The 20,486-nt window shown below is 50.2% G+C and overlaps 1 protein-coding gene across 4 annotated transcripts in view; it reads left to right on the forward strand.

The window, feature by feature from the left end:
- The window catches only part of NAV1 (neuron navigator 1), a 244,343-nt gene that overhangs the window by 148,263 nt on the left and 75,594 nt on the right, over positions 1–20,486 (forward strand). For all 4 annotated transcript variants that reach the window (XM_049634335.1, XM_049634332.1, XM_049634333.1 and 1 more), the window contains exons 5-6: positions 2,509–2,611; positions 7,759–8,124. In XM_049634335.1, coding sequence (XP_049490292.1) covers positions 2,509–2,611; positions 7,759–8,124 — 469 coding nt within the window. The remainder of the gene's footprint in view (positions 1–2,508; positions 2,612–7,758; positions 8,125–20,486) is intronic.

A 20,486-nucleotide genomic window follows, 5' to 3' on the forward strand; every position in this document is an offset into this window, starting at 1 on the left:
ATGAGGTAGGGGGCTAGGGGCGCCTTTGAGGGAAGAGATACAGGGGAAGAAGGCACTGTGATCGGGGCAGTGAGAAGTAGGAAGTAGGAAAGGGTCTCCCTTTCTGTCACTACTAGAGCATTAAGATACAGATTCACACACCCATGCCCGCCATGCCCCAGGGCCTGGAGCATTAAGGAATACAGACTACGATGTGGATTAAATATGTTTCCTTTAAAAAAAAAAAAAAAAAAAGACAACTTCCTAAAGGGACATGTATCTATCCATTCCTTTTTAAATGTACTTGACAATTTTTTTGGTGGTAGCATCCATCTATTCTTCAAGTGTCCACTGAGCACCTACTATGTGCCATCACTGTGATTGAGAGTCATGGTGCAGAAATGCCCGGTGATACGTAATGAGAAATGGCAGTTTCTTCCTGGGCTCAACTCTGCTCTGTCCTACGTGCTACGGTGTGTGTCCTTGGGCAGTTTCTTTCATCTTTTGGGGTCTCAGTTTTCCCATCTGTAAAATGGGGATGGTAGCACAAATCTCCCGTGAACGTAAGGTTTCAGCTGGTTGATATATGCACAGGGTTGGCACACACACAAGTCTCTGAGTAACTCTTGGTCACCTTCCTCTTTGAGACCGCACACCCCTTGGAGTTATGCATGCCTTTCCCTCATCTCTGCCAAACCCATAGAAAGACTTGCCCTGGCCCAGAAACCCACATCTTGGCGCAATGTTCTTGGTCCCCACACAGGCATTTGGGAACCAAGCGTTAAAAATATACGTATACACATTCTGATCCTGTCTGTGTTCCATGCCAAGCCATCAGTTAAAGCCATGGAGCAGCTCACAAGGTGACATTGCCAGGATAAATAGGCATTGGCAACCTCAGAAGTGACGACAGGCTGGGGACAGAGCTCAGAGCATGGAGGCCTGCCATTTGTCCCTTCTTGCCATCAGCTTGGAGGGTGGATACATGATGTTGACCCTGAGTGATCCTACCAGCAGCTGCAGCGGCCTCCCATAGGCTCCCCTAGGGAGAGGAGAGGAGAGGTACTTGGGCCTGGATGTGGAGCTGGTTCTCAGAAGAGGTGCTGCCTGGTTTCCTACCTGCCCTCCCCAGCCTCCCCTCGGCTGACAAGACGGAGCAGCTGTCTACCAGCCAGCCTGAGCTCATTCCTGGGGGAAGAAGTGCCTCCTGAAGGGATTCAGAAACATTCCCCTTGGCAGCAAAAGGAATCTCATACCCATGCTGAGTCTGTGGGTCGGGAAGGGATCGAGAGGGCAGTTTGACCAGGAGAGGACCGCGGAGGGTTTGGAGGGAAAAGGGAAGTAGCCTGAGAATGAGAATTCTTGGGTTTTCTCCATTGCTTTGCCATCATCTCTCTGTAGGTCTTTGACTCTCCATACGTTGTCTTTCAGGGAGTCATTGGGGGATTTGCTTCCATTCAGTGACTTTGGATCCCAAAGTCCAAGACAAACCATGGGACAGGGACAGGACCTCTTCACTTTGGTGTCCTCAGGGCCCGCTGTGGTACCTGGCACAAAGTATGTGTTTGATGAAGATTTACTGGATGGATTGATAGAAGGATGGAGAAAGTTCTTTGAGTTCTTCATGCTCGGCACCCCTTGGTCTTTTGAATGTTATTTTCACCCTGGAAAGGAGATGGGATAAATTTCTGTTTGTTCTTTGTAGATTCTTCTCATCTGTCCGTGTTAATATTCTGCCTGGAAACCAAGGTTAGATAAAATGACCCCTGGTCATTTAGGATCCTGAGGATGGCGGCCACACCCATACATCCTCCCCACTCGGGATTGCACCGTTGTCTGGGGTCTGAGTTGCCCAAAGTTCAGTCCACGCTCTTGGGCATGACTGCCCATGCCCTCTAGCCGCCTCACTTGTAGACAAGCGCTCTATCTGCACTGGCTCTCCTGGACCCCATAGAACAACTCCAGACATTCCCCGTCAGTGCTCGGGGCTCCGGGAGTGTGACATGCTGAAGCTGGCTCGTCCCAGCTCCCCAGAGCCAATTAGTAGCATCTCTTCCTAACCCTGCAGTCAGTGACATCACGTTGGTAGCTTAAAAGGGCCACGGGAGGAGTATTTACACCACAGATAGTGGCAAACGCTCCAAGTCAGGGCGTCCCGGCCTCCAAGAGCCAATTGTTAAACATTTACCAACACATCACCGGAGACGGGGTTTCGGGCAGACGTTCCACGTGACCTCAACCATGGGAACCTTGCCCAGGACCTCAGCTGTGAGAAGCAGGGCCTCCCCAAAGTGAAGCCAGCAGAAGCCATTCCCCAGGGGGTCTGGGAGGAGTGCACAACACAGAAGGCCCCATGCCTACAGCCCCCTTCCGGGGTCGAGACATCAGGTGGTCAAGGGCATGTGCCCAGGGTGGCCAGCACAGCGTGGGGAGTGGTGTCCCGGGGACATGATCAGTCTCCACTCCGTGACACCCTCAGCTCTCAGCAGCAACTTTTCCATTCACCCAACTGCGCTTTTCTCCCTCCAGACCCAGAGTCCCAGAGAAAGAGGACAGTGCAGAACGTCCTGGATCTTCGACAGAACCTGGAAGAGACCATGTCCAGCCTGCGAGGGTCCCAGGTGACTCACAGGTAAGTCCAAGCTGCGGAGGGGGCCGTGCCCCCCGCTGCTGTCTCTGTCTCCCGCTCTGGAGGGCAGGGCTTCGGAGCGCCGTGGCACAGAGCTGCAGGAGCGGAGAATCGGCCGTCTTGGCGAGAGAAGCTTGGCTTGGCTGGCATCAGCTTGTGCTTGAGTGTGAGATTCATTGCGGGCAATGAATGTGAAAATCGCCAGAGTGGGGGATGGGAAGCGCAAGCCACCACATGACCCAGGGTGTGACCTGCGATGTCCACTTTCCCTCCTTGGGTGTCAGCCTCCTCATTTGCTGCAAATGCTGTCCTTTGCCTGTTCCGAAGCGTCTGTTGTTAGAGGATTCTGGGATCCTGCCTGTCCCAGCTTCCGGCATCTTGTCAATCTTCTGTCAGGTGCCCTCTTGCCTCTTCAGACAGTGGCTGAGGGAGGCCTGGGTGCCCGGCCTCCATGTCATTCAGATCCATGCCATGGGGTGTGCCCCTCCACCCCACCCTGTAGAGACCTTGCTGCCTCCAGCGGCGCGGGGCACTTATCCCTCCCGTGGAACCTCTTCCTGGAGTGGCATGCTGGCCACAGCCTCTGCCATGACTCAGAATTTCCCCCCACTGCCTCCTTGGGCTGCCCAGATGAGCTCATGCTGTCAGCTCCAAGGGGGATAGAGGGCCAGGCTACACTCTGGGGGTAGAAAGAAAGGGAGCAGATGGCCAGGATTGGGAAATCACGGGGGGTGTGGAGCAGGAAGGCTGAGAGGGATTAGGTGACCTCTCCAGTTGGACTGGAGATTGGTTCCTCCCCATCTCCTGGGGTTGGAAAATGAGAGCAAAGTTGGGACAGAAAGACAATAGGATAGGGGCTTTTCTTAGCCTAAGTGTGTGGCCAAATGGTAGCCAGACTAAATTTACATACTTCCAACAACAGGGAACTCATTACCTGTCAGTCATCTCAGTGTGCTGTGGGATTGCCATGACTAGGAAGTGGAACTGAAATCAGGCCTCAACAGCTCTTACCCATTGGCTCTAGTTCTTCTACTTAAGAACACCCCTCTCCCTCCCTCCACTCTTCTTCTGCCTAGTCCATCCTAGCCTTCATATTGGACATTCAGCTCTTTGTTCCCAGATAACTGAAATATTTTAAATGCTAAATCAAAGCCTCTACTCTATGGGGTTAGGCAAGCAGAACCCAGACTACTGAAAGGGATGTGGTCAGGACATCTGAGGAAAAGAGTGCAAGGTGGGGCTCCCAGAGGCCCTGGGGCTCAGGCCCCCTTATATTTGTCTCCAGCCTCTATCCCTCAAAGCCCTGAACAGGACCAAGTGGCACAGGGGCCGGGCTCAGCTTGGCTCACCAGTTCAGGGACCCAGTGGATAAAATTTTGAACGTTCCTCCTTCCCCCATCCAGAGAAGTTGTTAGAACGGCTCTCAGCACCAAATCACATGCCAGCTCCATGCCAAAGAAGGCAGAAAGTGTTTCATCGCTGAGAGGGTCCCACCCCAAATGACTCAGCCACAGGGGAAGGCTAGAAGCAGCAGCTTCAGTGTCCCGGTGCCACTGACTCTAAGCAGCCAGCCAGTTAAGCAGGACAGCCTGACCTCTCTTTTTGCTTTCTGTTTGGGGTAGAGGAGAGTGAGGCTGAAAACCTTTTGCATAAAGCTGACTGGTTTGAGGGGGAGAGCCTCAGGCCTCTGGCTACTATCTCCCTTTATGGAAAAAAACAAAAAACAAAAAACAAAAAACCAAGAGCGCTGAAGCTGGTTTTGCTGTTTACTGTGGACCCAGAGCCACTTCCTGTCTTAGCCTTTGGTTTATATTATCCCTGTTCCACACTTTGATAGCCAAAACAATGATTCCTTGAGTTTTTATGGCTCTTTTACTTTTTAAAGTGCTCTCCATCAATCAGCACATCCCTCAGCCCTGGGAGTAGACAGGATATTTTCATATCCTCTGGGTTAGAGAAGCAGCAGGCGAGGCTGGGGAGAGGGGGTCCCTTGCCAGAGTCACACAGGCTGATTAGGGTGGGTTCTGTGTCCAGCAAGCTTAGAATCCATGCCAGGCGCAGTGCTGGGCACCAAACCCCAGAACAAACACAGGCTTTATACTTGATGAGGAGCTTACCATCCAGTGAGCGCTTTCAGCAAGGTCATTTTCACTCTGGAACTTACAGGCTAACGCTAGATTCAACTCCTTTTTCAGAAATCTTTATTTCTGTCCTGCTTCCTCTATTTCTACTGGCTCGTTTCCCCAACAGGGAGAGTGTCTGGGTCAGGGGGCTGGGGCTGGAGAGGAAATGAAACTCTCTCTCTGCTCCAGGACTGCTGTTCTCCCAACCCCAGAGAGAGAGAGAGAGAGAGAGAGAGAGAGAGAGAGAGAGAGAGAGAAGCAAGACTGAAGGGCTGGATGCAGGGCTGGAAGTCAAGAACTGAAATTTTAAGCTAGAATCCTCCCCTGACTGACTTAGAGATGTCTGGAGATGTGTTTGGGGGGTAGAAAAGAGCAGTGAAATAGATGAAGAGGCACTTTGAGTGCACAGAGCTAAACAGGAGTAGGCCAGGAATAGAACTGAGGAGTCTATATGCTGAGCATGACCCACACTCCTCACTAATTGTATTACCATGGTGTAGACTGACTATGAAAACTGGCTGTCCTGGAGCTCTCCAGTGCCCTTGTCACCATGGTCATCATCATCATCCCTTTCGTTCCCCTCCTCATCTCATTGTCACGGTCAGTTTGTTTTTATTAAACACCGCGTGAATCCCTGTACTGAGTCTTACGACAAGAGCCTCCCTGCTCTTCAACTCAACACATCTTGGGTTTGTTCCTCATCGATTTGTCCTTGTGCGTGTACCCAGTACATGCCAGGCCCTGTGCAAAGTGCGGCAACACAGCGGTGAGCAAGGCAGACAGAGTCGCACAGGCCCACAGTCTCCTTCAGGGAACTTCCACCCTCTCTGAGGTCCACAGTAATTAGAAACAGAAATAACACAGCGTATGAGAAAGCGCACATAGAACACAAAGGAGGGCCCAGAGGGGAGAAGTTGGGTGTGGACCAGGTCAGGAAGCCCCTGGAAGGGGCAGAAGCAGCAGTCACCAATCGCCCTGCCCAGCCAGGGTTCCCCCAGCCTTGTCCACAGGACTTCTGTAGGGACCACCAGCATGCTCAGGTTCAAGGGTCATTTGGCTCCTCCTGTTCTTTTATTTTTTTAATTTACATCCAAGTTCGTTAGCATATAGTGCAATAATGATTTCGGGAGTAGCATCTAGTGATTGAACCCCTACATATGACACCCGGTGCTCATCCCGACAAGTGTCCTCCTTAATGCCCCTTGCCCACTTAGCCCATCCCGCCACCCACAAGCCCTCCAGCAACCCTCAGTTTGCTCTCCGTATTTAAGAGTCTCTTGTTTTGTCCCCCTCTCTGTTTTTGTATTATTTTTGCTTCCCTTCCCTTATGTTCATCAGTTTTGTATCTTAAAGTCCACATGAGTGAAGTCGTATGATATTTTTCTTTGACTAATTTCGCTTAGCATGAGACACTCTAGTTCCATCCCCGTAGTTGCAAATGGCAAGATTTCATTCTTTCTGATTGCCAAGTAATACTCCATTGTATATATATACCACATCTTCTTTATCCGTTCATCCATCGATGGACATTTGGGCTCTTTCCATACTTTGGCTATTGTGGATAGTGCTGCTATAAACATTGGGGTGCATGTGTCCCTTCGAAACAGCACACCTGTATCCCTTGGATAAATACCTAGTAGTGCAATTGCTGAGTGTAGGGTAGTTCTATTTTTAATTTTTTGGGCTCCTCCTATTCTGTTGATCAAAAAATAACCCCTTATTTTCTCAGGGTTGGTAGAGACAGTTTGGGAGGATCTTCTTTTTTTCCAGGAACTTTACAAAAGTTCATTCATACCTCATTCATACCTTAACCCCTGAAGTGGCTAAGAAATAGATGTGCTCACGGAGTGAAGATTCCTGTGCTTTGCGTAACCCATGTCCAGCCACAGACTGCCTTAGCTGCCTGGCTTTCTCGGCCTAAAGATCCTATTTTGGTTAACTCAGCCCTGCATGGTTTTAGTTAGGCTGAGCCGCTGAGACCTTACCTATGGTTGATTTGGACCGGGCTGGGCGGGATTATCAGTTAGTCTCTGTCTGAACCCAAATCTAGGCCACCTCTCCAAGCAGATCCCAACTGGCCTTTCTCTCTGCAGCCACCGTGGTCCCTGAGGGAGAAAGGCAGCTCCTTGTCCAGCTCCCATACCCCCTCAGGTTATCCCGCAAAACCTGGGCATGCTTCCCTGGCCTGGCCTAGCAGGGCTCGCGGCGTGGGACGCTCTTGTCCATTTCCATATGTTCTCTCCTCTTTCCAGTTAAGGCTGCTTCTGTTCTCTGGTGAGGTTCTGCTTCTGTCTCCTCATGGCCCAGACCTTTGGCTGGGCCTAGTCTTACTGGGAACCAGACACATATCTCAGGTTGCCAAAGCTTTTCCACACCCTCTGTACCCTACTCCAGACTTGGCCCTCTCTGGTTTGGAAGTCAACTTGCTCCCAGCTCGTTAATAGAGAGGAGGTGATAGACATGCCCTGAACAAATGAATGATCAAGGCCTTTTAAGCTCAAGGTGACCAGATTATCCCACTTCCCCCAAGAGATCTCAATGGACCCTTTCCATTTATTGAGCAACTTCTATATACCAGGCACTGTGTTAGGCATTTACATATGTGATCTTTACAACTGTATGGAGTAGCTATAGTATCTCCATTTTACAGATGAGGAAATGGTGGCTTAGCAAGGTTGATTACTTCACCTCCAGCTCACTTACAAATAAATGGTAGAAAAGGATTAAAATCCAGCTCATATTACAAAATCTGTGCCCTTAGCAGTGTACGTAATTGGTTCCCTCACACTTAAAATCCCTTTCCTCTGACAACCTCAGGTAACATATAACAGGGGTGCCGTGCCCAATGAAAGGCCTCCTGGAGAAGGTGGAGCCCACCTGGACAGGTGCAGAGGAGGCGGGAGGGCACGGGAAGGGAGAAGGGTCGCTGCGGTGCGGTCTGCGCGGGCAGGGCACAGAGCGGCCCTGCCGGAATGAAAACCAGTGCCCTTCTGCCCTCTGCCCTTCTGCCCTCTGCCCTCTGCCCAGCTCCCTGGAGATGACCTGCTACGACAGTGACGACGCCAACCCTCGCAGTGTGTCCAGCCTCTCCAGCCGCTCGTCCCCTCTGTCCTGGCGCTATGGCCAGTCCAGCCCGCGGCTGCAGGCTGGGGACGCGCCCTCGGTGGGCGGGGGCTGCCGCTCCGAGGGGCCGCCCGCCTGGTACATGCACGGGGAGCGGGCCCACTACTCGCACACCATGCCCATGCGCAGCCCGAGCAAGCTCAGCCACATCTCCCGCCTGGAGCTGGTCGAGTCCCTGGACTCGGACGAGGTGGACCTCAAGTCCGGCTACATGAGCGACAGCGACCTCATGGGCAAGACCATGACGGAAGACGACGACATCACTACCGGGTAAGGTCTCTTGCGCAGCTGGGCAAGGGGACTAGAGAGGGCAGGGGGAAGACCGGTGGAACGGGATTCCTTGAGGCGAGTGGGACTCATGACAGGAGTTTGGGTAGCTGCGCTGTGACGGGAGACAGCCGGGCAGGGCCTTCGTGCACTGGTTGTGGCCGCCCCTGAAATTTGATGTGGTTTATACCAAGCTTCGGTGCGGTGGGTGGGGCCGCCACCTGAAGAGCTGATTGGTTAATGGAGAGGCCTCCCTCCCATTGGCCCGTGGGGCTGTCGTTCTATGGTATGTCCCGCCCTCCTCCCTCGAACCCGGAAAAGGCAGGTAGGAAGGGCCCTGGGAAAGGGCGTCAGTGCCAATTCCGCCAACTCCGTGTGGACTTCGGACAACGTCATCTGCTATCCCACTTGGAAAAAGAGGATGATAGTACTACATCCGTCTGCCTCGGAGTCTAACAGGAAGAGAACACGAAAGCGCTCAGGGGAAAGCACTGCTGAAACAGAAAAGTGGTAGTGGTGGCTCTCCTTTCTTCGCCGGGGTTCCCGGCCCCTCTGGTCCGTGCCTTCCCCCGTGGCCCTCAGGTTCCACTCCTCTGGTTTCTTCCTCCACAGACCTGCCAATCATGCAACTTCCTAGTTCCTATCCGGGTCTGTTAGTTTACTTACTTCCTGTGCTTTGCCCCACAGGGACCCTCATCTTCTCTTTTCTGCCCCAACTGGCAGGGTTGGGTTTGCGGAGCGACGCGGATGTAGGTGACAGTCTGGGAAGTGAGGGGAGAAGATGGGAAGAAAGAAGTGGGGGGAGAGAGGGTGTAAACGGTCCTGGCCCAACTGTTCCAAGCCCTGAGACTAGAGAGCTGTAGTGGTTCTGGAACCTTCTCCAGAGCATCTTTCAGCTCCCTGCTACTTCCGCTCTTCCTTCTTGGTTTGCTGGGACTTTCCAAGGGACCACACAAGTAGCGACAACACCCCTTCCCCCTATCCCTCTCAGGGACTACCTCTTCCCAATAAAAATCCCAAACTTGAACAGAATGAAAAGTAGCCCCTCCTAGGAAAGGACTGAGAGCTGAGCGCCAGGCCATCCACTGTTCTGCACCCCTGGGGACAAACTTGGAGGGACTAGGCAGGGCCTGTCCAGCTGATGAGGCTGCTCTGCAGCAAAACAACTGACTCACGAATGAGACTGTTTACTGCCTCTTAAATCCCAGGGGCCGGCCGACCTCAGGCTCAGAACCACCAGCTTGGAGCTGGGATCGGAGAAAAGCCATCCAGCTCCTCCTGTGCTCAGAGGGCTTTGCTGGGCAGGAAGGAGAGCGAAGGTGTCTGTGCTCTGCACAGCCCCTGTGCCAGGAAGCTGCTTCTCTGAGGACAGGTCCAGTTCCTGCCCTCTGAGAGCTCCCAGTTGGATAGGGCAAAGGGAGGCACAACCCCTGCAGGGCAAAGAGCTCTGAAAGTTCCTCTTGTGGTGGAAGGACTAGAGCCCCAGCTGTCAGGGAGCTCCCAGACAGAGGGAGGTGGAGCCGTCCCCCAAGGTGCACACAATGGCCATGGCAGAAAATTCCCCAAACATCAGAAGGCACAAGACTCCTGACTCTGGGGAGATCCCAGTCTGAGGCAGGCCGCAGGATTTCCTAGCTGTGTGAGCTTGGGCAAGTTAACCTCTCCAGGCTTTAGTTTGTCTACCTGCTAAATGCAGATAATAGGACTTATCTCAGGATGGTTATAAGGGTTAAGTAGATAAATATATGTAAAATGTTTGGAATAATTCCTGGCTCATTCTAAATGCTCACTAAATGTTAGCTTTTTTTTTTTTTTTTTTTTTTTTTTTGCTTGCTTTTTTTTCTGTTATTTGTTAAAATGCCATTGTGAAGGAGGAGAGGGGCTTTTGCACTCTAGAGTCCCAGACTTGCCCACAGGGAGTGTGCAGTCTCACCACAGTGCCACTCAGAATCAGCAACAAAGACAGATGTAGTGGCTGCTGGCCAATCCTGGGAACACAGATTTGAGGGGACGCGGAGGTAAAGGTATGGAATACTGGGCAGAGGAGGGCCAGGAAAAATGTCCTTAATCCACCCTCTAGCACCCTTTCTTTATCCCTTTCCTCTGGACAGTGTGCATGCCCCTAAGTCATTGAAAACATAGACTTCACTGAGGCTAGAGCATGAATGAGAACTTGCCCTTCCTGCACATCCACCAACTGACCACGGGCCCAGGGAAGCCTCGAGTTCATAGGGGGAAGAAAGTGTTGGCATGGCAATATCCACAAAGTGGACCTCACTATAAACTGCAATGCTGGTTTCCAAGATAATTTCATGTGTGTTTTTTATGGTCAATCCGCAATGAGCAGGAACTCTTTTAACACGTACAGTTTTAAGGTTTCTCCGTTTGTTGACTTCCTTGCCCAGACTGCAAACACACCCACCCTTAAACGTGCTAAGGAAGTCCGAGATGAGGGAAACCCACCTATAATCCCAGTAATTTTAATGTAAACAATCCCTCCTCAATTATGTGTTTTCATGGTTAAGTGTTGTGCTATTTCACTGGAGACTGGGCATCCTAGATTCCAGCAAATCTTGAAGAGAGTGCCCCTTGCTGAGCCTCTTGTTGGCCCTCCTGTCCCCACTGTGGGTTCCATCCAGGTTTTATAATTTAGAAAGTGTCCTGTTGCTAAGAAAATTGTTTTCCCTGTTCATGAAACGGGTAGGGCTGTTCCCACCCGCACACTGACCCCTCCTCAGCCCCTCCCGCTGCCATTCACTTTGCTGCCTCCCAGGAGCTCTCAGCACTGGGGCCAGAGACAGAGGTGAAGCCTCTGCCCTCCCCACTGAGTGACATAATCAGCCACGAGCCATCTGAACGAGCCAGGCAAGAAGGCAGTGATTCTAAGCGCTCTCGCTTATCTGCTGGGGGAGCAGCAGCCCCTTGGGCGCTCTCCCCAAGCCAGTGTTCAGTCCCACGTCAGCCCTCCCTGCTCCCTCCAGACACCAGGCCTTTTTCCTGGGTTGCCAGTCTGGGGGGTGGGGTCAGAGTAGGCAAATTCTTCAAACTGCAGCTCAGCGAACTAGAATGAGGAAGGTGAATCTGCTGCCGAAAGAATCCTATGTTTTTTAATTATGTTTTTTTTTTAATTGTGGTAAAATACATGTTTTTTATATATGGTTAATATGTCAGCCACTTTCAAAAGTACAGTTCAGTGGCATGGAGTACATTCATAGTGTTGTATAACCGTCCCCACCATCCGTCTCCAGAACTTTCTTCACCTTCCCAAACTGAAACTCTGTCTCCATTAAACGCTGACTCTTCATCTTCCCCTCCCCCCCACCCAGTTCCTGGCCACCACCACTTACTTTCTGTCTGTCTGAACTTGACTGCTCTAGGTACCTCATGTAGATGGAGTCGTACAGTATTTGTCTTTCTTTGACTGGTCTGTTTTACCGAGCATGATTGCCTCAAGGTTCATTCATGTGTAATATGTATCAATTTCCTTTCTAAGGCTCAATGATAGCTTACCGTATGCATGTACCACATTTTGTTTACCCATTCAGCTGTAATCCTGCTATGAACATTGGGGTACAAATATCTGTTCAAGTCCTTGCTTTCAGTTCTTTGGAGTGTATACCTAGACGTCTTGAATCATATAGTAATCCGATTTTTAATTTTGTGAGGAAACTCCATACTGTTTTTTCCACAGTGGCCATACCATTTTACGTTCCCACCAGCAATGCATGAGGGTTCCAATTTCTTCACATCCTTACCAACACCTTTTGTTTGTTTGGTTGGTTGGTTGGTTGGTTGGTTGGTTTTTTAATAATAGCCATCCTGATGAGTGTGAAGTGGTATCTCGTTGTGGTTTTGATTTGTGTTTCCCTGATGAATGGCAGTGTTGAACATCTTTTCATGTGTTTATTGGCCATTTGTATATCTTCTTTGGAGAAATGTCTATTCAAGTCCTTTGCCCATTTTTTAATTGGGTTGTTGTTGAGTTGTAGGAGTTCTCTATATATTCTGGATATGAATCCCTTATGAGACACATGATTTGAGAATATATTTCCCCGTTCTGTGGGTTACCTTTTCATTCTGTTGATCGTGTCCTTTGCGCACAAACATTCTTCATTTTGATGAAGTCCAATTTATCTATTGTTTCTTTTGTTGCCTGTGCTTTGGGTGTTGTATCCAAGAAATCACTGCCAAATCCAATGTCATGAACCTTTTCTCTGTGTTTCCTTCTAAGAGTTTTATAGCTGATAGGACTTTTTAAAAATATGGATTCCAAATCTCATTCCAGACCTACCAAGGCAGATTCTCTGCTACTCAGGAAGCCGTATTTTTCTAAAGCTTCTCAGTGACTCTGGCCTAGTCCATCTTCCCATAAAGTACAAGAATCTTCTTTATAGCATTCCTGAAATCCAGTCTTTTAGTCTTGTCTTGCCTAGACATAGTGAGCTTATTCTATTTCAAACAGAACAAAATTATAAGACAGTTTCTAAATATTCATCCGAAATCTGGTTCACTTCTGCCTATTGATTCAAATGCTGCCATCCAAGAAAAATAGAATAAGTATAAATCTTCATTCAGATATTTCAGCATGTTCTTAATGATTGCTCAGATAGTCTCTTCTCTAACCGCCCCTGCCCCAAAGAAGTCCCCAGTTTGTTTCATTACTTTTTAAAATGACCCACTTTTCCCGATTATCCTGGTCATTCTCTCCTGGAAGCTCTCAAGCTGTCAATGATCCTCTTAAAATTTGGCACCTGGACTAATCACCACCTGACACTAGTCCTGCCCAGGGTAGTATCCAAAGCATGACACCATAAACAACTTCAAGTTGGCTGCTGACTGTCCTAAATGACAGTTCGAGACATTTTTACCTCTTGCAAAGAGAGCAGCAATTTGTTTTTCTAAAAATAGGAAGGTCTGGAATTTAATCTAAGTAAGAAGATAAGTTCCATAGCCATCTGTCTGTCCTTCCCGTCCCTGGCACCCGGGGTTAGAGCAGAAGGGGAGGAGAGGATGGGCTCCCATGCAGAGGTAAATACAGGCACTGGGTACAGGGACCAAGTGTGCCCAGCAGGGAAGGAGGTCAGACGGCCCTCCATCCCTTCCCTGTTTTAACTCGGATTTACCTCTCAATGCCTCCGTTTCCACCCACGTAAGTGGCGGCTTGGGTGGGCTGCATCTGAGCTGTGCAGCGGTTAAGGAGCGGGAGCCCCGGGCTTGGCTGGCAGCAGCACTCCTCTAGGTGCTACATCGCACACCTCCAGTGGGCGCCCTTCACACCGTACAGGGTTGTGTCTTCAGCAGCCCTGGCAGGGCTGCTGTCCAGCGACCTGTGCCAGAGGCCGCAGAGCCTTCGACGGAACCAGCAGGCCCCATCTTGAAAGAGCTCTGTGGCTGTGTGTCAGAGGGGCAGCGGGATTTCTCGCGACTGTCTGCCATGCCCTGTGTCTCTCCTCAGGTGGTTTCCTGCTCCATGTGTGTGGCTGGATGTTCCAGTCTTCTTGTTCCCTCCTCGCCTCCCCTCCCTCCTCCAGCCTGTCCTCTTGAACTGTGCTTGGGGGCTCAGGAACAGATGGGATTCGTTTCCTTCTTGGCTCTGAAGTGTCCTGACGTTGAAAAATGTCAACTAAAATAAACTGTAGGCCCCTGCCTTCTCCCAGGCTGGCTCTTTGCTCCCAGAGGCAGTGAGCCCAAGCCTTAAAGAGACACCTCCCAGCCTTGCTAAGCGGGCCTCAGCATCTGTCTGCAGCCACCCTCCTGAGAGGGAGCCTCATATGCTGCTCTCCAGTTTGGCTGTCTGACTGGCAAACCCCAAGATGCCCCACCCAACCACCTTCAGTGCGAAGAATTCTCTTGGAATGGGCATCAGGTTTGTAGGATTTGTACAAAGAGAAGAGAACCTTCTTAACTTGAATGGGCAGCGGGGAGAGTCGGCAAGGAAGCATGGATATTTACCTTTCCGCTTTATCTTCTCTGTTTCCCGGTAGTCAGTTCTTTAGGTATCCCACCTAGTGGGCAGCTGGCCCAGGCCTGGCGTTTGCCCACGAAGCACAAGGATTGGGGTAGAGGGTGGTAAGGGATCATTCTGGAGAAGATCCAACGTTCAAGCTGAAGGCGGAAACTCCATGTCTGTCCTTGAAGGGCTTCAAATCTAAAAGGGAGACAAGATGCCTCCTGGGTCAGTGGCCAAAGAAGTGATGTGTAGTTGAAGTAGACAGTGGTTGTTGCCATTTGGGGGATAACAATTACAATGTTGACCCGCAGGCAACTGTTCATACAGGCAGCCTTGTTGATACTTCTCTGTGGTGCAGGGGGAGGGGCATCTGGAGCTCTGGAGTTGTATCCAAAGCACTCCTCTAGCTTGCTGCGTGTCACTGAGCAAGTTCCGTAACCTCTCTGAGTCAGTTTGTTCATTTGTAAAAGGGTAATCATTTTTGCATTGTTAGGATCAAGTGAAGGAGAACATGTAGGGGTGCTTTGAAACCTATAAAGAGCTTTGGTTCGAAATACATTATTCTGATCTCAACTTACTGTCCTGTTCATTTAGCTGCTGGCCTCTGGCTGAATTAGGAGCGGTTAAGAGTATCAAAATGAGATTTCTCTAGGTTGGCAGATGGGTTCACTGAACTTGGGCTTCGACTTCCTTTGCATGGGATGATCTTGTTTGGCTTTTCAACACCATCTGGCTATTCTTTTAGTCCTGTAGTGTGCAGTTAGATCAACAGATCTTTGGTACCAGATCTTATCAACATAAGCGTCCCACAGAGTGGGAGGGCAGTAGTGATTTAGCGTGAAGGCTTGTAGCTCCTGGGTCTGAGTCCTGGCTCTTCTTATTAGCTTTGTGAGTTTGAGTGAATGCTTATTCTCCCTCTGCCTCAGTTTCCTTAGCTGAAAGACACGGACGGTAACGGTGCCTACTCTGTAAGACTGATGTGAGGATTAAATTTGTTAACATGTTTATGTATAATAAGTGTTCAACAAATGCTGGCTATTGTTTGTTAGCCATCTGATGGCAGACATTCACAAATTGATGGGCCTAACCTGTCACGTGCACATTCAAAATGATAATATTGGAATAGTGTATTTTAACATTCACGCTTGAAAATGAGAGTTCTTGGGGCGCCTGGGTGGCGCAGTCGGTTAAGCGTCCGACTTCAGCCAGGTCACGATCTCACGGTCCGTGAGTTCGAGCCCCGCGTCAGGCTCTGGGCTGATGGCTCGGAGCCTGGAGCCTGTTTCTGATTCTGTGTCTCCCTCTCTCTCTGCCCCTCCCCCGTTCATGCTCTGTCTCTCTCTGTCCCAAAAATAAATAAAAAACGTTGAAAAAAAAAAAAAAAAGAAAATGAGAGTTCTTTTTTTTTTTTTAACGTTTATTCGTTGTTGAGAGACAGAGACAGAGTGTGAGTCGGGGAGGGGCAGAGAGAGAGGGAGACACAGAATCGGAAGCAGGCTCCGGGCTCCGAGCTGTCAGCACCAGGCCCGACGCGGGGCTCAAACTCACAAACCGTGAGATCATGACCTGAGCTGAAGTTGAACGCTTAACCGACTGAGCCACCCAGGCACCTCGATATTTCTTTTTTTTCTTTTAATTTTTTTAATGTTTATTTTTGAGAGAAAGAGAGAGAGAGAGAGAGAGAGAAAGCATGAGTGTGGAAGAGAGAGAGAGGGAGGGAGAAATGGAATCTGAAATCGGCTCCAGGCTCTGAGCGTGTGCCCCCTACCCACCTCCTCTCCAGCAACCCTCAGCTTGTTCTCTATAGTTAAGAGTCTCTTATGGTTTGCCTCCCTCTCTGTTTTTATCTTATTTTATTTTTCCTTCCCCTTAATTCTTAAAAGAGTAGTGGTAGCACTCTACAGGCTGTGTGGGGTTAATCTAGATCACAGTGTCTGTTCAAACCCAGCAGGGCTGATAGAAGGCGGGAGTAAGCCAGGTATTCCAGAGGGGCAGCTGGATGTATGCTAGTTGCCATGGCAACCGATGCAGGCTGAGGCGTGGCCCCTCCTCTGATGTGTCCTAGTAACCTACAGTTGAGCTGCTGGGGTTTTCACTGAGTTTTGAAGACATACAATTTGGTCGACAATCAGGATGGATCAGGGATTGAGGAAGCCGTTGAGATGGGTTTGGCTTTTCCCCACCAGCCCTGCCCACCTGCCTGCCTGTCCACTTGTCTCTCCTCTTTAATTGTCAGCTCCCTCCTCCTTTTCCCCACAAACCTGATATTCTGTGATAAACCAGCTGGGCTCAAGTAGTGTCTGGAAATTCCATGCAATCTGATATTACAGAAGGAGCATAAGTTTGGAAGTATGACAGGCCTGGGTTCAGATCCCAGCTCTGAGGCTTTGGGAAAGCTGTGAATCCATTCTAGTAGGAATAGTTCTATGGGAATAGGATTCCTATAAGGATGTTGTAGAATATGTGGCATTGATGTACCAGGTATGCAGCAGGGGCTCAGTAAATGTGACCTCCTTCCCTTCTCTTGGTTGGCTCCTGGAAAATTAAAGTGATAAAAGTCCTAAAGGACATGTGTAGAATGGAACGTTTCCACCTAGATGGTGACACCCAGTTGCCCACTTGTCTGCCGAATCCTCTCCTTTCGGGAAGCCTTCTCTAATTCATCCCATTGCAATCCTGCCTGACTCTGAAAATCATCTTGGAACTTGTGTGTATAGTTTATAATGTAGTAACTTGTGCTTTTATGATTCTCTAACAATTGCATAGCATATATGGTTTACAAAACACTGTGTCTTATTATTTTATTTAATCTTAACACTGAATTAGATATTCTTTCCCCCAGTTTGCAAGTGAGGAAACTGCTTAACAGGGTTGCCGGGATCACATAACTTAAAAGTGGCAGCAACCAGGGGAAAACCCAGGCCCTCTGACTGCCTTGTCCTCTCCTTTTGTTGGTATACCTACTGCCTCACTGGGTATACCATGAAGCCCTTTCCCTCCGTGTTCAGCCCATGTGCCCCTTAAGCCCGGGAGGGGGCAGGCATCACGTGCCTCCCACTGGAGTAGGAGCTTCCCAGGGACAGAGACCTTGTCTTCTATTTTTTCTCAACACCCAGCAGAATATGTTCTCAGGTCATGCCATTGACTGGCCAGTGAATCATCGTTAGAGGTCTCTACTTGGAATGCCCTTAGGTGACCTCTCCATCTTCCAGGATAGGGTCGTGCTTTGGAGAGCCACAAAGTAGCCACAGCCAAGAGCTCAGGACCACAGGCACAAGGAGCAACCCAAGCCTCTGTGAATACAAGTTCTTGTTGACTCTGGCTCAAAGGCTAAGCTGTCCCAGGATGTCCATGAGAGGCCAGCTCTGGCCTCTGGGCTATCAGATGTCTCTGACCAGGCAGCAAAAGACCATTCATTGCAGCTAAGAAAGGCCAGCAGGCTAGGCAGGCAGGCTTACCCACTGAGCTGTGCATAGGGATGCCCTAAAGAGTCTGCAGGACTGGATTGTTCTTGCCTATATGTTGGGACAAGCTCAGGCAGATGTACAAAAGTCTAGATTTTGAAAAGCAGGCAGAAGGAAAGAGACAGTCCCAGAGAGACCCAAAGCACGTCACTACATAACAGATCAACATTCACTGAATATGCAAGACAGGGTTGTGGGGAGACAAGGTGAGAGAGGCTGATGTTGGGGCATGTGCCATAGATAAACAGAGCCAGCGTGTTCGTGATGTGCACGCCAAGGAGGGGAATGAGAGACAGACAGACACTGTGTGAGACCCATCCAAACACGTGTGTGAGAGGCGGCTGGGTACAAAGAGGCTGTGTGCGCACTAATTCCAGTGGCGGGTGGCGGGGGGGGGGGGGGGGGGCAAGGTTTGCCGAGGGGCAGGGGGTAGCAACCAGACGGGCAGAGAGCATGTCTGGGAGGTGGAAGGACTCTTCCAGAGAGGAGTGAGTGATGCTGTGTTCAGCCTGGGGGCCTGACCCAGAGCAGGGCAAGCCCTTCTCACCAGCCTACCCTTTCTGCCCTCTTTGGCCAGCTTGTGTTAAAAGAGTTCTGTTCTGTGCCCTGCCCTTCTTTCTTATGGGACATCTGCAGCCTGAAAGAAAGAGTCGCATCTTCAAGCTCCTTCCCACCCTCTTTTCCTGCCCGCTCACTCTCTTCCAGCTCCTTTCCCAGCCTCTTCTCCTTGGTCACCTTTCTTAGTCTCTCTGCCATCCTTTACTTCAGTGTCTGGCTTCTGTCTCAGCCCCTGTGGGTTTGATGATAAGGCGCAGTTCAGAAATGACACCATCTTCATGGACCCGGCCATGTGGACAGGCTCATGGCCAGGTTTGGGTGGTAGGACTTCTACCAGCAGGGGTTCCCAGGACTGCTGACATTCTGCCGATTGTTAATAGAAGAGGAGGGGCAGAACTTATCATCTGCCTGTCACCATCCCTTTCTGAGCCACAAATCTGTAGAGGGGCGGGCAGGAAGAAAAGCCAGCTGCCCTGTGCCCTTCTGGAGTGAACTTTCCTCAGAGGATCCCTGTTTACCGGATTTAGCCAGGGCAAAAAGCTCCTTGTGTGAGGCTCCAGCTAAGAGATCCTGCTTTTCCCAGCTCTGAGCAGGTGCCCCTGAAGTCTGGGAGGCAGCAGCTACATGGTCTCTTATGTCTCTACCAGTCCCTGTGGTTAGTTTTCTGTTCTCGGGAGACAGGTTGGCAAAGTCGCTTAAACATTCCAGAGTCCAGGGGCGCCTGGGTGGCTCAGTAGGTTAAGTGTCTGACATCGGCTCAGGTCATGATCTCGTGGTTTGTGAGTTCGAGCCCCGCGTCAGGCTCTGTGCTGACAGCTCAGAGGCTGGAGACTGCTTCAGATTCCGGGTCTCCTCCTCTCTGTGCCCCTCCCATGCTCATGCTCTGTCTCTCAATAATAAATAAACCTTAAAAAGAAAATGAAAAAAAAAAAAAAAAAAAACATTCCGGAGTCCAACTGACCTGGATTTAATTCTCGTGTTTGCCACTCACCATTTGCATGACCTTGGATAAGTTACTTAGCCTCTTTGTGCTTCATCTCATTGTCTGAAAGGAAGGATGATAATGCCCACTTCATTCTACTTATTAATATATTTAATAAATATTTGTAGAGTACCTACTATATACAAGACATGTGGAGCTAAAGCAAGAGGACAAAAATAGACATTGATCTTAAACTCATATATGAAAAAGAGCTGGCAAATAAATAAATACCTACTAGATTAGGTGACTCTCTGTGGCATCAGGAAATAAAGCAGGGTACAGCAGGGTACAGGGCAGAGACTGACAGGGTGGGGGCTATTTGAGATCCGGTGGTCAGGGAAGGCTTCACTATGCACAGAAGAGCATGTGCAAAGGCCCTGAGGCAAGAAGGGGCACGTGTTCAAGAAACTGCCACGAGGTCAGTGTGGCTGACACAGAGTAAACAAGGAAGAGAGTAGTCAGAAGTGAGATCAGCAGGTAGGCAGGGGCCAGGTAATAAAGGGTCTTCTGTACCAAGGTGAGGACTTTGACTTTTCTTCTAAGTGAGAGGGGAAACTCACAGGAAGGTCTCAGGGAGAGGAGTGATGAGGTCTGACATGTTTGGTAAAGGGCCTGCCTGGCTACTGTGAGGAAAAGAGCCACAGGGAAATCAGGGAGAACCTGGACAGGAAGGTGCTACAATAATCTAGGCAAGAGAAGGTGATGGCTTGGACCAGGGAGGGGGAGGCGGACGTAGACATGGTGAGAGGGGTTTCGAGGATAAAAGGGACGATACATTGACAATGCCTCCTCAACGCGTATGAGATTTCTATTCCTCTCCGGATATTAGAGCCCCAGCTCAGTGAAGGAGAACCTGGGGCGGTGCGTGCTGGGGTTGTTCGGAAGTCATTGCTTCTGGCCTCAGGGGTCTGAGCTGGAGGCCTTACAGACACATGCGCGCATACGCACACATCTGCCCACAGAGGCCAGCTGAGGGTCTGTCGAGGCTTTATTGGGATGATTCCCATGATCCCATCTGTCCCATGTTCTCAGAGCCACACAGAGAGCCTGCGGTTGGGGATGGTGGCAGGAGGATATGAAGCTAAGGACTGCTAAAACAGTAGCTCGCTGTTTAAGATTTGATGGGGCTGCCTCCTCTCTGCTGCCTCTCCCAGCTGCGGGGCGGTGAGAAAGGCAGGTTTCCTCAGAGGTCGTGTAAATATTTGCGGAGCAGTAACACAGCTGGGCGCGGGACCCTCTCTTCTCGCTGGCCCATTTGCTACCCCAAAGACTTCTCAGCCAGGATCGGCACTGGGCTTTGGGACACTCCGCTGTGCGTCTACTGACTCCAGGGCCCCCGATCCAAACTCGCCCCCACCTACCCTCAGAACCTTTCTGTCTGAGCCTCAGCTGGCCCTGGGGAGGGACTTGG

The sequence above is a fragment of the Panthera uncia genome, chromosome F1 (genome assembly GCF_023721935.1).
Source record: "Panthera uncia isolate 11264 chromosome F1, Puncia_PCG_1.0, whole genome shotgun sequence".
Taxonomy (NCBI): Eukaryota; Metazoa; Chordata; class Mammalia; order Carnivora; family Felidae; genus Panthera; species Panthera uncia.